Source organism: Grammomys surdaster, unplaced genomic scaffold (genome assembly GCF_004785775.1).
Source record: "Grammomys surdaster isolate TR1022 unplaced genomic scaffold, NIH_TR_1.0 191, whole genome shotgun sequence".
Lineage (NCBI taxonomy): Eukaryota > Metazoa > Chordata > Mammalia > Rodentia > Muridae > Grammomys > Grammomys surdaster.
The window spans coordinates 8,693,766-8,711,227 of record NW_021604636.1 but is presented as its reverse complement, the minus strand read 5'-3'; the positions used below and the strand labels follow the sequence as shown (position 1 = coordinate 8,711,227).

Genomic DNA, 17,462 nt, shown 5'->3' with positions numbered 1-17,462 from the left:
TAGATAGATAGATAGATAGATAGATAGATAGATAGATAGATAGATAGGCATACTGGCAACCAAGGCTCTTATACAAGAAAGGTCCAGGGGAATTAAGAAGAGAGACATCTGGAGCAGAGAACAGGTGTACACAGCAACGAGGGCAGCCTGGCGCTCAACAGTAGGCTACAGGAGAATGCCTTCCAGAGAAGCAAGAGGATGACTTGAGTAGATGAATTTAAAAGAATGAATGACAGTACACCAAAGCTTCACAAATGAGCAGAGAGAAGAAATCCATCCAGACCTGGGGATGTGGCTTAGCAGGAGAGTGATTGACTAAAATGTATGGGATCCTAGGTTCAAACCCTGGGGGTTCAAGTGCACATATATGTGCATGTTCGAAAGTGCTCATACACATGCACGTGTTCATAAACACATATTTACAGTGAGAGAAATGGAATCATGGGTGAGTAGCATTATTGTAACGAAATCAAGCAATGGCCAATGACTTAACCCAAAATTATACTCTCAAATACTCTAGGAATGAAAAGAAGTTTCTGTCTGCTAGTTCATGGGTTTCTCATATACACATCCTTGCGTGGCAAACCCACTGGGCACATGCTAGGCACTCAAGCCAATGAATGAATCCAGGGAGGAAAGAGATATAAATACAGGCAAGGTGCCAGTGAGAAGGGGAGGAAAGCTACATCTCCTTCAGTAGAGGTGAACAATAATGGCTGAAACTAAAAACAAGTAGAAAGACCATTATGCTATTTCAAAACAAAGGCAATGACCTTTTTAAGAAGTAATAGGGGTTGCCTTTAGAGAGAGGGAGGAAGTGGGACAGAGAGATACCAGGGGACTGCAGCTTTTTATTGTAACTGTAGTGGTTGTTGCCATTGTTTTTAAGACAGTAACTTAGAAAGTATTAAAATTGTAAATTGAGAAAAGTAATTATCAGCCACCCACCAAGCCAGTTGGTAATTAACAGACTGACCTGCCCTCTCAAGCCAGAACAAAACAAAACTGCCTTGTCTCTAACATTCCAAAGTAGTTTCTCATTATGTAAAGGTATCTAGGAAGATGGCTCAGTGGGTAGAGTGCTTGTCTGTAAGCAGAAGGACCTGGGTTTGATCCCCAGCACTAGCATAAAGGCTGGCACGTGTCTGTAACCCCAGAGCTAGAGCAGAGACATAGAAAAACAGGTGCCTAGATCTTACAGCCAGCCAGGACCCCTGATTTAATGAGCTCCAGGCTATGAGCAACCCTGCTTCAAAAACCTCAAAAAAGAGAACATGAATTCATGTCCTCAAATATTAATTATTTAGGTTTTGAAATACTGTGCCCAGAATCCTTGACAGGGGCAGACTATGAGGTGGGAAGCTTTCAGTGACGGGGGGCAGGGGGGGGTGGATTAAGGCCAAAGTGGTCAGTGTGATAAAAAAAACTCATAGTGACCAGGTATCCCTTTGGGTTCTCTAATTTACATAGAATATAAATTATAAATATATTATAAATTAAAAATATAAAATATATATATATATATATATATATATATATTAGAGGAAAAGGGAAGACCAGCCCCAGAGTAGAGTTAACATCAGAGAAATAAAAAAATACACCTCAACATGTTCATTTGATATCCCTGTGGAAAATATAAACATATGAAGAGCTAAAACCATACAGGTGAATGGTTCTTAGTTCTTCCCCTAGAGGAGGGATGTACACTGGAAGAGGAGGGTGGGAGAGGAGATGGAGTCACAGGTAACTGACACTGCTCTGATTTAAAAGCTTAAGAATCTAATCTTAATTCTCATTCTGATTAGTTGAATAATCAGAGTACTGCCTCGGTTTTCTAACCTGCCAATTGGGGCCATAAAACCTGTGCTGTTGCCTCATAAAGTAGCTAGGCAAAGGTGCTCTCAGTCCAATGGAGAGCCAGGTCTACAGGTTCTTCATTCTATTTTGGTATATTGGGAGAATGGTTAAGCTGGGTCAGGGAGCTAGGCATGGAGAAAAGGCCAAAGATGCATTAAAGTTCGAATGTAGGAAGCAGAGGAATCCCAAGGAGGCAGAGGAACAATGATGGGAGGGTGGGGTGCTATCAAGTGTCAAAGCTTAAAAAAGAGCATCAAAGAAGGAATTGATCTGAGGCCCCTGCAGGCATTGGGCCTTCTGAGGAGAAGTCTCTGGCTTTCTGGTAGTATATTTATAGAGTAAGGAATACAAGAAGCTGCTTCTTCAAATACTAGAACAACCACAGACTGGACCAAGAAACCATGGCTTTTTGGAAAGAACCTCCACCATGAAGTGGTATTAGGAGTTGCTGACTGAACGGGACATAGACTAATAGAAGTCCTGACTTTCTCCTGCCATGCAAACTTCCGCTCATTGCCTCTCATGCCACAGCTAACCAGGGAGACACATAGCCCAAACCTCACACAGTGGCATAGAAAAGGGACAGACAGCAGTATCTTCTGATCAGGCACAGTGCCCATGGGTGATAACATGCCAGCAAGCCACCTCAGTGTCCTTACAGACCTTGTGAAATGAAACATCTCCCCAGGGTTGGCGAGATGGCTCTCAGCAGGTAGTGGTGTTTGCCTACCAAATCTAACAATCTGAGTTTGAGTGGATACCAAGGACTCACAGGATAAAACATGCAGGTTGTCTTCAAACTCACATGGTGACACATGACCACCCATACAATACAATGCACAATTTTTTTTAACACATCTTCTTAATGAAACAACCAAGAGGCCTGTTTTCAAGCACCTCACCCCAAAACAAATGTATTCTCATCCCAGAGTTCTCTAGCTAGGGAGTGTGGCCCAATGTCAATGATTTGTGACCAGAGGGTTATCTCTTGAGTTTAGAATTAAGCCTTCAATCCTGGTTCAGTCAACAGGCCTCTTAAGACCTCAGCTTCCTGCTGAGGTGAATCCACACTGACCTGCTTTTCCCCTTACCTCCTCCATCCATCGAGCACCCAAATAAAAATCACAGGCTGGAGAGGGGGCTAAGGAATTGGCTGCTCCTCTGAATGACTGGGTTTAAATCCCTGTTCCCACATGGTGACCTATAACTCTTTAAAACTCCACTCATGGAGACTCTGACACCCTCTTCTTGTCTCCATGGTTACTGTACACATGTGATATAGACATACATGCAGACACAACACCCATACACAAATCTGAAAAAAAAATTTAAAGTCTTGAGGTTAAAATTCAAAATCAGGCCAGTGACGTACCTTGGAAAGTAAAGAAACTTGCCTAAGACTAATGGCTGTCATTTCATCTCTGGGATCCACATGGCAGGAGAGAAGTGATTCTCACAAATTGTCCTCTGACCTCCATGCAGGCACTATGGCACATGCACACCCAAACACAAATAGAAAACAGATAGATAGATAGATAGATAGATAGATAGATAGATAGATAGATAGATAGATAGGATAGATAGATGATAGATAATAGTTAGATAATAGATAGATAGGTATAGATAGATAGATGATAGTTGACAAATAGATGGATGAATGATAGATGTAATTTTAAAAACCTGTTTTTAAAAGAAAATTCAAAATCACTAAGATATTAATCACATGGGGTCAAATTGCTTCCAAATAAAGGCATTCTAAGACTCACATATAACATACTGGACTAACAAACTAGATCAGAAGCCTCCAGTCTCTGTCAGTGGGTACCAGATGACACCACTGTGGGTCGCCCAAGTCAAGGCTGCAGTATAAGTGATGCACATCCATAGCTCTCACTTAGCAGGTGCAAACTGCTTAGTTTCTGCTCCAGGAGAATGACAGGAGCCATCTAAACCATCATTCACTCATCCCCTCCTTTGTTTCTCTATTTTCCTGAGATACGTGCACAGCACTCACCAGCATGACTTCAATGAAAAAGGAAATCCTAAGAACTGGGCAGACATGGAAGAACACAGTTGATAGCCCTGTTAGTAGCATCTATTTGCCAGTCCCCTTACCCAGTGACCTTACTTCTTCCCACACACGTGCAGTATGGTTCTGCCTATAATGTGTTTTCAACAGCTGAATATAGATATGGCGGTAATGGTCAGGAGAGCAGCACTGGCTGAGTAGCAGGATGTAAGCAGGAGGGAGCCTTCCCTCCCGGTGCTGGCAATGTGCTGCTCAGTAGGGTTCTGTTTTCATGGATGCCAACAATCCATAAACATTTATTAAAATCCATCAAACTGCATACTTTCTTAAGGTAGTCAAAATCTTAATTTAAAAAAAGTGATAAAATACTAAAGTGATTCTGCTTAACTTGTGAGTATACAGGCCACACAATTGAAAGCAAACACTCAAAGGGACGCATGTCTACTGATAACCACAGTAGAGTTCTTTTAGCCATTCAACAGTCAAAAATTAGGAGGGTCTATCAACAGATGCATAAATAAACAAGGTGTATATACACACATGGAATGGCATTCAGCCTGAAGAAAGAATGCTTTGACGTATGCTACAACATGGGTGAAACTTGAATTCACTGGGTTAAGTGAGTCAGCTTTCTCTAATGAACAAATACTGTACAGTCCCACTTCCATGAAGAACTTGAGGTGGTCAGACTCACAGAGAAAGCCAAAAGGTGACATCAGGGATAATGTGTAGGGAAGGAGGAGGAAGTTGGCATTGACTCCATACAGAGTTTGGTTTTATGAGATGGGACAGGTTCTACGGATGGACTTCGGAAACAATTGTGTAACTGTAGATGTGCCCAGTGCCTCTGAGCTGCATAGGCTACACTTAGTAAGATACTACATTTTATGCAGCGTTTAACTTAAGTTAAAATGTCCCTTTTCAACTAAGGTTGAATGTGATTCTACTGTATGTCAGGTAAATGTATGCTAATGAAGTTACTAACCACCTATGGAGGAACCTTAGAGATCCCCCCTCCCTTTTTATTGCTTACTCGAAATCCTTGCTGTGCACAGAAAGAAAGCAGTGGCGGGCAGACTCCCAAGCATGGTGCTTCTTGTGTGAGGCTCTGTACCCTCTGGGACAGTGCACTACACTATAGCCTTCCTCCTTTCCCAGCCTCTGGGGGGTGGGGGAGGGGGATGACAAGCAGAGATGTCTCTACATACACTTGAGAATGAAGGAGTCTGAGGAAAAGAATCCCAGCATAAGAGAATCTTGGTTAGGGGACTAATGTCAGATTCAAGCTGTGAGCAGCCCCGTAGCTCCCGAGGCTCCTTACCCCCTTGAAAAGCAAACGTAATTTTAAAATCAGTCTTGAGTCCCTACTACTCCCAAATGAAAGCACATTCGATTGGAAAGATCATTTTTATACATCAAAAAATAAGAAGAAGGAAATCACCATTTGACTTGAAAACAGTTTATTTAATTTATACAAATAACTACTAAATACAAAAAGTAGATTAAAACAAAATAGTTATTTTTTTTTCTGGCAGAGTTTAAATGCATGTAATGGATAATTCCGAAGAAGATGCATTTCCCCCCACAGCGTTTGGGACTAAAATTCTACTGAAATCGTTGCTTCTAAATCAGTAATATATTGGGTGGCATTGCATTGGGTAATGACTAAATATGTTCTGCATACGAACTGAAAAGAAAGTTACAGTCTACACACATAAAAAAAAAATGTGAAGCACTTAAAATGTGAATTTAACTGATAATAAAAGAAAATGTCTGTTTCAGAGTCGGGTGTTAAAAACATTTCAGTAATAAAATCATAAGACCACATAAAAATAAGCTTTAACATATGCACGAGGCAGTTTTGTTTTAAAAGAAAAAAAAAACCGCTAAGTGCACCAGTAATAAATAATTTGCAAAGTCGTGTCTAAACAACTCCTAATGTTCGCATCGTTGTAAACATCAGCACGTGTGTAAAATGCAGCAAAGTCCAACGTTACATTTTTGTTTTGCCAGATTGAATTCCTATTATCCAGAGACAGGCCAGTGGAGTACGCAGCCAATGTTTTGGCAAGTTGGGTCTTTTAAGATTAAGGGCGACAGTGCAAGTAAGGAATGCACAGAATTCCTAGTGCAACAGAGAAGAGTAGGTGCAGCCAATATTGCTGATTACGAATTCACCACCTCCTTGAGTTTCCCGTGGGGAGTGTCTAGGAGACCCGTGAAAGACATGCAGAGAGCCACTGTCTTAATGCCCAGATCTCCTGCAGAATCTCTCTTGAGTTCCTCCACTTCCCTCCCCCTTGCAACCAGACCTGCCCACCATTAGTCTTTGTGGTGTGAACAGTTCATCGAGTGCTCGAGTCACAGTTTCTGAGCGAGGTTAGGGTGGTTTTTGGTGTCTCCCCCGGAGCACGGCTGGGAAGAGACATCTGCTTCTGTCAGAGTAGCCACTTCGGGAGACGGGGGGCACAGATAGATTCTGTTCTGCCAACCAGTCAGGCCAGCATTAGGTCCCAGCTGGACAAGGACAGCATTGACTCTCCTTCTTGACACCGGTGTCAACAGTCAGTTTTTAATTTGTCTAGGGAATTATCGATTTTGGTCAAAGTCTTTTTGATACGTAGAGCTGTGAGTCTTGCAGATGGGTTCTGATACCAGCACTCTTTCATCAGCTTCGCCAGAGAAGTTAATGTCTGTGGAGAGAAAAGAAAGATCACACAAACAGGCCAAGTTGGACCCCCTTTGGGTCCTCTGGCTGCTAAAAGTAATTTTATTAACTACGTTTCTCCTTCACCATTTTATGTAGGGTCCTAGAGACCAATGGAGTGGTGTGATTTTTGGGAAGTGGTGTGATTCTTAAGGAAGCTCGACCTGCTAGGTGTTGCTGATGAGTGACTATATTCATATGAAGTGTCAACAGTTTTATTCAGAGATAGGAGTATATTTGCAAACTGTATCACTTCTAGGGATCTGAGGTGTGCTACTACTTATCAGCATTGAGCAGCCTCCTTTCAGACTCTCGGGGAAGCAAGAGTTAATCACCATCACCCCAAGTCTTTTGGCTTACACATGCAGTTGCAGCATTAGGGCAATAAGTCATCCCATGCTTGACACTGACTGGTCACACAGGGACACTCATGTGAACAATGTCACTCAGCAACACCTACCAGATTGTGCTTCTTCAAGAATTACACCACTTTCCAAACCTGTGCAATTGGGCTTTAGGACCCTACTTAAAACTGTGAAGGAGAAAAATAGATGTATAGTCCATATCATACAGATGCTAAGAGCAGGGAAGAACTTGAGAGTAAACTGACAAATGCTGAGATGAACTCTAAAGCTAACACCCTGGTGTTCTTACCGGATCTGAGAACCATCTGTTAGGTATGTTTGGCCTCTGTTGATCCACACAGACAACTTTCCTCATATCTTCAAAACTTGGGTCGTTGGGAACAACATCATAGAATGGTGGCTTGTAATCTTCCACTATACCTGTGTACAAGATGAGAATTACATGGGTTAGTAGGAAAGTATACAACCCCAGGGTTTCCCTATTGTTTGTCAGGGGTTAGAATGTGACAGAAGAAAATTGGATCACCTTGCTCCTGTGTCAAAGCAGCTTTGGAAACTACAGGCAGGTCCTAAAATAAGTTGAGAACTAGACAACAAATATATACCTTGCAGGAAATATACTCTACATCAGAAGACATACAATCTTTTGTGCAATCATAAGTACTAACAAACCACTCCAATAGTGTCTATAAAGAGCTCATAATTGTCTCTCTCTTCAGTATCAGAGAATCCCACACCCTTTTCTGACCTCCATAGGCATCAGGGACACACCTGTATGCAGAATACTTATACACATAAAATAAAATAAATATTTTAAAATAAAGAAATTAAGACCATCACCCAAATTACCTTTTCGTTATGAAATCATTTTGTCAAAAAAACAAAAATCCTCATTGCTTTAAAATAAGGACCTGCAGGACCATGAAGGACCTGAAGATAATGTAATCTGAGGTCCTCATTTCCCCAGTCACTCCCTCTACATGCGGGCATGTCCTCAACTACCAGGTACAACTGTCTGTCTGGTGTCTTCTGCAGTTATTATCAGTACCTGTCTTTTAACAGCAAATTTCACAAATTCATTTAAAACTTAGCCATGTGCAATTAGCAAAGTAACCCCTGTCCTCTTACATACAGGAAACCAGGGAGATTATCACTTGATTTCCCACATCAACAATGTGGTCAGTGACTAACTCGACTGCCAGCCCTTTTCTCTTGCATACAACTTACTTCTATTCCTAGACACATAGCAGGCTGTTGTAGAGGCCAGAAGGAGGCTGTGAGTAAAAGGTATAATTAAGCTTTTCCATTCTTGCAAACCCCCTAAAAAAGCTTCAATCCCCTTTTCATTTGTCACAGAGATTAGTGAGAATCCATTCGCACCAATCTCACATAAATACAAACCACTTATGCAGAAGCTCAGAGATGAGGAGCATCTGCTCTAGAAATACTACCGAAACCCCACAACCCAGTTTATTTTTAAAATGTAAAGTTAGTCTAAATTGTATCTTAAAAATTCTAGTTGACACTTTGTTCGTTCTAAACAACATAGCCATGTTGTATAAATGCAACTGAGTTGTGGATCCTGATTAAAACCTTTTGGGGGCAAATACCAATAACTCTTAAGCTCACAAAAGGTACCTGCTACACTATGTCAGAATCCTACCTACTTCTCTTGTAAGGGTCCCTGGACACATTCAAACAAAAACATCTTCACTCTGCAGTACTTGGAAAACCCATCCCAAACACAACTGTGCATCAAGGTTTTTTTTTAAAAAAACAAAACAAAACAAAAACAAAAACAAAAAAACCTTCCATCTTTTGTTGGGCTGCTTGCACTCACAGGAAACAGAAAACAAAGTGCCATTCACCATCTCTTCATTATTCCATAGGGATATATTTCAGAGCCCAGCGTAATTCTTTTATAATATAGCATAATCACCAGCTATTTGGAGGTAACTTGTTCATAGCACCAAAACAATCATGTGCATATGAGCAGTAATACGAAGTTAGATTTTTCTCTAACCCGCTACACACACACACACACACACACACACACAAATCAAACATAGGTGGATATTTAAAAACGATATAGCAAGCCTAACAACACACACTGCCATACAAAACCTAGTCTCTTGTGTTCCTCTTTCTTTGATTTTGATCTTATTAAATAATGCCATGTGTTAATAAAAGGAATCTAGGCTTCCAAACAAAACCAAGCCATGCCTCCCTTTCTTCAACCACTGACCCCAGCTCACACTTTCCATCTGACTCTGGCTAAGCCCCTCAAAAAAATTAATTAAAAAAAATACTCTGGGATTAAACTGCAATGTTCTTTTGGCGAAAACTCATGTTGGTAAAGAAAAGCCTCTTTTTTTAATTGGCCTAACGTGCTTTGTATCTCTTATGAGTGGAATGCCTTGTTAAATGCTGAGGAGCATACCCTCTAGTAGAAGATCCCATAGAAGTATCTCTCTTTTTTGCTTTAGATAATACAAATCTTGTACAGAAGTACTTCAAAACTGTTGTTTCTTTGTCTGTTGGTGTATCTCTGTGCATATGTATGTGTATAGCGGGTAGACACTTGTATTGAGCTACAAGTCAACTCAGGGAACAGTTATTTGGGTGCCATCTGTATCTTGTTTTGTTTTGCTGCTTTGTTTTGTTTGAGACAGGATCTCTCACTGGCCTGAAGCTTGCTCAGTAGAGGAGTTTGGCTGAATAGCAAGCTCCAGAGATCTTCCTGTCTCTGCCTCCCAGCAGTGGGATCACAGACTTGTACCATCATGCCCAGCTTCTCTACACAGTTTCCTGGGATCAAAGTCACATGCTCGTGCAAGCACTGAACTGTCTCCCCAGTGCCCTCAACACTTATTCACCCCACTATTTACTTTTACTCGGAAGGGGGAAATTCTCTTCTGTTTATGTGTTAGCTCCTAAATCGATCCAACCATCATTTGATGTCCTAACCTGTGTATTAGAGATTGAGATTAGCAGGAAGGATACAGAAATGAAAAAAAGAAAAAAGAAAGAAAAAAAAAAGATGTGGTGTTGGTGATGAACCACAAAATAAAGGGAAAGAGAGATGAAAGGAGAATTATCAAGTAATATTAGAGACAGAGGCAATGGGACAGAGCTCAGAAAAAGAGATAGCATGTGGTTTCCTAAGTAGCTTCTTGAAACTGGGTGTCCTGGAGGCAAAGAAGTTTCAGAACTCAGAGCATAGCAGCAGGGCAAAGATTAGTAATTTGTGAGGCAGAGCAGAGGCTAGGAAAAGAAAAATTACCCGGGAGAGGGTGTTTTCCAGGTTGAAGGAGTTGATGAAGCGAGAGAAGAATTACAAAGAGCCTCCCATGCTGGAGAATGGAAAGGAGCCCCTGTGAGGGAAATTGGTGTATGTGGTAGAAAGGACAGGGGAAGGCCAGGACTGTGGGTGGGCCATGCATTCAGGATATTAAATGAAAATGTTGTACACCCTGAGAGTGATTTACTTCCACCTGCTCCTCAACTTCTGCCTGTATGTGATGCTCTGGTTGGCCAAGCTCAGCCCCTTAAAAAGAGTGAACTAAAGTCCTACATATAGCACTGGATGATCATTGGCAACACATAAGCCAGCAGAGCGGATACCAAATATTAAGGAAGGCAACTAGAATATGCATCTTTAATGCCTGCACTCTGGAGGCAGAGGCAGGCCAATCCGAGACTTTGAGGCCAGTTGGGTTTGCATAGCTAGCCAGGGCTACATAGTGAGACTCTGTCTCAAAGCAAGCAAATGATGATGAGAACAGATACACAAATACTTCAAGTGCCATATGAGTGTTACAAAGACAATGATACGAACAAAAGACTGGAGCCAATGGTAAGAGGAATTCAGAGAAGAGGTGACCTTAGACAGTGCTCAAGGAGAGAACAGCCAGCCCTAGCCTTTCCACCGAGGCTGCTGATGACTCAAAGGGACACAGGAAAGAGATGAGAGCGATTATTCATAACTTCTTCTCCCACAGCTTTGGGCATGTATAATTAATTTATATAATTGGTGTTTGTGTGTCGTTACTCCGCCCCTGGGGGTACATATGTCTAATGGAAAGTTTCTGATCTTTGGGGCAAATCTATCTTTCCCAACATCCTTTACTCTGAGCAAGGCCCTGAGCTACCGTGCCATAGTTTTCCAAATCTTTAAAATGTATATCACAACCACTCATGTGCAAACCACCGACAATGTCCACCATACACACTCTAGAAAGTACTAAGTACCATCGTGTCTAGAAACAAGAGCTCTCCAAAGACTGTCACAGAGGCCTCAGACCACACCCACACAAAGGTTAGTACAGAGTTCATATGGCTCTCATAGCCAGTTCCAGGTCAGTCAGAGACATCAACATGAAGAGAGAGAGAGAGAGAGAGAGAGAGAGAGAGAGAGAGAGAGAGAGAGAGAGAGAGAGAGAGAGGGGGAGGAGGGAGGGAGGGAGGGAGGGAGGGAGGGAGGGAGGGTGGGCGGGAGGGAGAAGGAAAAGAGAAGGGAGAGGAGGTAAGGAAGGAAGGAAGAAAAGAAATAGAGAGGGAGTAAGAAGAGGGAGATGGAAAGGGGGAGAAGAGAGGACAGGACAGGGAAAAAGAAGAAAAGATCCAAGAATATGAAAGAAAAATTTACATGACATCGATAGAAGTTGCATTTGGATATGCAGACAGATCATGAAGGAGTGTCTGTATGGATGAATCTTGGTATGATGGAGTCCACAGCAGAACATTCAGTATTTATGTTACCTAATCTGCCAAGTCTCATAGCACAATGTCAAAATAATTTAATATCATGGCACACATAAAATGGCCAAGACATAAATGGGTATGGCTGGTCATACTGGAGGATGCCACCCATCCTCGCTGCCAAATAATCAAGGAAGAAGCTTTGGATTCCAAAGGTCTGGGGATCAATCGGGTGTGGTTAAAGGACTGTGGTCCTGAACCATGGAGATAGACGATCAGGAACCCACAGCCCACTGTCCTGAAGGCAGGTAGAGGAAGCACAACTCTGTGTCATGCTAGGGAAGGGAAGGTGGAGGAGAGTCATGGCCCCGCCACTGACTTCTACTGCCACTCATGGGTATATGGAACCACATGCATCAAAGTCCACACCCAGTCTCATAGAGGTAAGTTGCAAAAGCCAAATGCTTGTAATAAGGTACTGTGTAGCTAGGCATAGCTAAAATACTATCTTATATGGTCAGAGGGAGAGAAGGCAGTCTAGGATAGCTTCATGGCTGTTCCCCAGTTAAGAGTTGTATATCCTACCCCCAAACCTAGAGACCAAAGCACCAAGGAGTTGGAGCATCCTAGAACTGTGGTGGCCTCTTGAGAAGAGGGGCCATGTAATGAAGGCTGGGACTGTTACAGAGTTAAAGACACAGATATTTGTCTTAGAGGAAAGTCAGAAGGACACCAAATAAACAGCTTCTCATAAAGTTCTGATGACTTCATGTTATTTCAGCACAAGGCCAACTGACGGTCCTCCTCTGCTTGGTATCTCCAAATTGGGGACATGAAATTCCAGAAGATCACAGGAACAAAAATAATCCTTCCTCCAACCTCGCCTCCACATTCCTGTCCCCAGTCACTTCCCTAAAGGTTAAAATAAACAACTGAATAAAAACTTTCAAATTACTTTAATGACTCTGAACTTTTTCCCTATGCCAATTCATCTGTTCAGACCTTAGTGCGCACTGAGGTAGTGAATCCACATCCTGAAGCGCGCCGGACAACCTGCGTTGTCATGGCTCCCGTACACAAGCCACTGTGCTTAGGAACAGAAATGCAAGCGGCTGGCTCCCTGGCAAACTCAAGGATTCATTAGAAGAGGCTTCCCAAACTACGTGTGCCAAACATACGTTTACTCTAACAAGTGTTTCCTACTCCCCACCCCGTGAGAGATGAAGCTTGGCCAGCAAAGATGATTTTTTTCCCCTGTGATACACAATAGGGTTTTTGGCACATTGGAACATGGGTTTTATCACAAAATACTTAAAGTGGGGAAAATGACAGTGCTCCTCCAGAGCCTTCCTATAGGCAGGAAATGGGGAAACACACGTAACATAGGCTATGGGGGAAGAGGTAGATGGTGAGAGGTGGGAAGGGTCAAAGATCTGGGAGTTCTTGGAAACCTATTTCCAATGGAAAGGAACCAAAAAATGGTGCTCAGTGTTTTCTTTACACAGCAGACAACTAATAGTGACTTTACTGACATGATCTCATTTAACCACTATGACCTTTTCAAGTTGGTACTACGATCAATCGATATTTTTTTCAATGGTGAAAGAAATCTAAATAATAGTGCCATAGTATAATGTGAGAGCCTGGTTTTTGTTTGTTTGTTGTGGGTTTTTTTGTTCTGTTTTTATTTTCCTGACCCAGCAGGCCTAGAATCAGAGATATAAAACTCTGAGTGGGGGATCCACTCATTTGGCTTCTGTGTACCTGTGCCTGAGAACCCTGGTTCCTGACACCAGAAAACAGATAGACACAGCAGGAAGCTATGAAGCCAACAAATGCTACAGAGACACACATCTTTGCTCCCCTAAAGATCCTATAGATATACAGACCACAGATGCTTGCTGGCATTGCTTCATCTGCCTTCTCAGGATGCCTCTAGTCAACTGTGCGTACTCAAAACCTGGACATCAAATTCCCCAACTTAGCAACCCCTAATTCAGAATTCTGGGGCTGAATTAATTAGCTGTTAATCTAAGCAAGCCCCTGCCTTTAGTTCATACAGAAACTCACACAGGAAAGGTGGGAACACCCTATCCTTTCCTAAAAATTCCAAACTCTCAATGTCAAAGTACCAGCACCAGTAAATTCCAAAAAGATACTACTGAGAAATTCTTGACCATGAAAATGAACTGAACTCTCATTTCCTGTACAGAAACAGCATGAGGTTTATTACCAGTAGGAAATAAACGTAAAATTCTAATAAAAGTACAAAATATGACATATTTTTATGCTCATAGTTCACTTGAGGATCACACTGCTCCAAGAAAACTATCTGGTCATCAATTTTTATAATAGACTCAGAAACTCAAAGGATACATAATTATAATAACCTTCTTAATGTGAGATGTTCATATATTTAAATGAGGTATATTTTATACACAATAATTTCAAAAAATGTATATTATTTTAATGACAGTTCTTAAAGGTGATAAGAAATCGAAATAGGTACATCGCACCCTGGGGTGAAGGAAATACTGTAAATTAGGACAACCCTTATGGAAAGCAATTTGACACTATGTGCCAAGCCATAAAAACATCCATATTCTGACCTATTAAGTCTACTTCTCTTAAGATGAGTAATTAAATTCCCCAAGTCAAAAGTTCCGTGCACAAAAATGTCTAATACGGGCCTCAAATGGGAGACACGGGATGTCTAACAATCTGGGAATGGTTACACTAATAAAATATCACGTGATCATTTAAACTAAGAGCAGAGATTAACGTTAGGAGTCACATACAAGAAAGACGGTAACTAAGTTTCAACAGCATGGTCACGGGGAAGGGAAGAGGACCAGAATATAGGAGTGTGGTAGGAAGACACCATTTCTCCTACTGTTTTTTTCTATCACTTTTCTTGTCTGGGACCAGTAGTAGTTCAAATAAAACAGATTTTCAAGAAGCATTGATTACTTTCAAATCTGAGTTTAGACAAACTATTTGTGTGTGTGTGTGTGTGTGTGTGTGTGTGTGTGTGTGTGTGTGTGAATATTCATGGGAGAAGAGGGAGTAGAGAAAGAAAACACGATCAACTTAGTCACTGTCAGAAAGTAAGACTTACTTTAAAATGAGAGATAAGATACCCTTATCTCCCCTTTAAAAAAAAAATTCTAAACCACATCATAGGACAGAAGTTCAACCCACGGCATCTTAGGAAATAGCTAGACGCCTAAACCATGATGCAAAGAAGAGAGCAATAAACCACAAAAACAACCAAAACATTCTCCCATCCGTGGCTGTTTTTTTTTTTTTCCTCTCCCAAAAATAACCTTAATCACAGGATCTAAGCAAGCGAACTAACATTTGTTTGGCTGAATTTTAAGCAGATGACTGTAACTTCAAACTGACTACTATTAATCACAGTTGATCTTTCAAGCCATTTGGGTTGGTGCCGGTGACACCGACACAGGGCACATCTGTGATACATTCTTACAAAGCTCACAGCACATGTTCCAGTCTAGCAGCCTGCTTGGCTCTGGGCTGCACCCCCAAACCTGGAAACTAGCTCCTGAGCTGGTCTACGGACACCAGCTTCCTCTTCACAGGGGAGACGCCATCGCATGGCTTACGTTGGCACTGATCCTGTAAATGTTCTTGTTAGGATAATCCAAGCGGAGTCAGATTTTCCCTCCTCAACTCTCAGGCGGGCACACATGACTGGGGTGAGGAAATGAAGTCCATGTGCAATCTCAGGCAAAGTTCACAACCTTATAAACCAGCTAGGCAATCCTTCTGTTGCAAACCGGTCTCAAGTGCCTCGATGGCACCAATTGAAAGGCGGTGGATTGAGAAACAATTACCAGAAAATGTCCATGACTCCATAGAACTGTCAAGCTATGGTTCATGGATGTCTAGTCTAAAACACTTGCTGCAAAGTCCATAGAGAGTGTGTTCAAAGCAGACACACTGAAGTCACAGAAAACTCTTTCATGAAGACATACCAACTTCAGCTATTTAAATAGTATCAAGTTACTAACTCCATTTCTTCCCAAGAACCTTTATTTAAAAAAAATAATAATAATTTATTATGTATAACAGCATTCTGCCTGCATGTATGCCTGCAGCCAGAAGAGGGCACCAGATCTCATTGTAGATAGCTGTGAGCTACCATGTGGTTGCTGGGAATTGAGCTCAGGACCTCGTGGAAGAGCAGCCAGAGCTTTCAAACTCTGAGCCACCTCTCCAGTCTTTCCAGAACCTCTTATGTCAGTCACAAAGATTATAATTACTCTACAAGTCTCAGTCCTTGGAAAACAGTCAGTGAGTGGGAGACATGCCACAGATGTTAGATTTCATGTCTTATTTCTAGAAGACTTCAGATCTGGGATCCCAGTGGTTCCCAGGCTTTTCAAAATGGCTCTTTAAAAATGAGTAAAAATATAAGCATCATTTTTTTCTCTTTTCACGGGATAGTTTGAGAGCTATATTTTCTAGATATATGAGGTTCATCGAGCTAATTCAAGAGATTCTGCTATGGAAATCACTCTGAGTTCTTAGGGTCTGCCTAAGCTGACAGAATAAAAATTGGTGTTCATTATATGAGGTTCACTCAAGTACCTTGTGGACAGACATGAGGGAGAGCTAGTTTCAGACGGCATGGGCTAAAAACTGTGACAAATAGTCCATGCCTTTAATCCTAGCACCTGAGGGTAGAGAAAGTCAGATTTCTGTGCGTTCCAGGCTAGTATGACCTACAAAACGAATAGGTCTGCCTCCAAAGAAGAAGGAAGACAGGAGATAGGGAGGGAAGGGGGGAGGGAGGGAAGGAGGGACGGGGGGCAGGCGGGAGGGGCGGGAGGGAGGGAGGGAGGGAGGGAGGGAGGGAGGGAAGGGAGAGTGACAAACGCTTTCCTATTGGCTAAGACAACACCATTTCATGAGATCACTCAAACAGATCAATAACAGCTACCCAGCCATGGTCCTTGAACTTAAATTTGACCCATTCAAGAAGTACTGAACGCCTTCCAAATGTGGAAACAGACTTTTCTCAGTAGTCCAGTAAGAAGAAGAAACTAATTCTTCTGCAACAGCAGGATGCTTCCATAAGAGCCGAGCATTTCTTAAATTAAATCTAGCTTATGGAGGAACAAAGAGGGAAGGACGGCAAGAAGAAAGCTAGATCAGGGAAGGAAATAAGGAGCAAGAGACCCAAACAAAAACCATGAGAAAAAAAATCATTCTTCGGTTGTCACTTCCTCTCATGCATTTCAAACAGAATGCCATTGCACACTTCACCCACTGTAAGTCTAGCAATCTGATTCGAGGAACAATGCAGCTTCCGTATTCCCCTGTGCCTTTTGACCTTGCTGCATCAAGAGGGCGTGGGCAAAACGGGCAAAGATAACATCAGGCACTTACCGTTGCTCACCATCCGCCTGGCCACTTCCCACAGAACAAGGCCAAAGGCCCAAATGTCAACCCTCTTATAGGAATCAAAGCAATCCACTTGGATGGTTTCATCGAGCACTTCAGGAGCCATGTAGCGCTTGGTCCCCACACGGGGGTTGTTACCCACATCAAGCTGATTCGTGCTCTGGGAATGCATGACTGCCAGGCCTAAAGGAAAAAAGACAACAGGGTGTTTAGCTACTGCCTTTCTCCCAACAGGGCAGCTGATGGAATTTAAAACAATCCCAATCAAAAGCGCCCTCTGGTGGTATGTGTGTCATTGCCGGTACACCTTGACTGTCCTGAATATCCCCTGGATTACTTGTGACTTTGGGAGCGAGACCAGAAACAAGGACTA

At 42.1% G+C, this 17,462-nt stretch overlaps 1 protein-coding gene across 1 annotated transcript in view; it reads right to left on the bottom strand.

Annotated features, from left to right (window-relative positions):
* Positions 1-5,329: 5,329 nt before the first annotated feature.
* Acvr1 (activin A receptor type 1) overlaps positions 5,330-17,462 on the bottom strand; it is a 69,230-nt gene continuing 57,097 nt past the window's right edge. The window contains exons 8-10 of the mRNA XM_028769165.1: positions 17,075-17,272; positions 7,248-7,378; positions 5,330-6,579 (exon numbers count right to left, since the gene is read on the bottom strand). Coding sequence (XP_028624998.1) covers positions 6,445-6,579; positions 7,248-7,378; positions 17,075-17,272 — 464 coding nt within the window. The 3' untranslated portion in view covers positions 5,330-6,444. The remainder of the gene's footprint in view (positions 6,580-7,247; positions 7,379-17,074; positions 17,273-17,462) is intronic.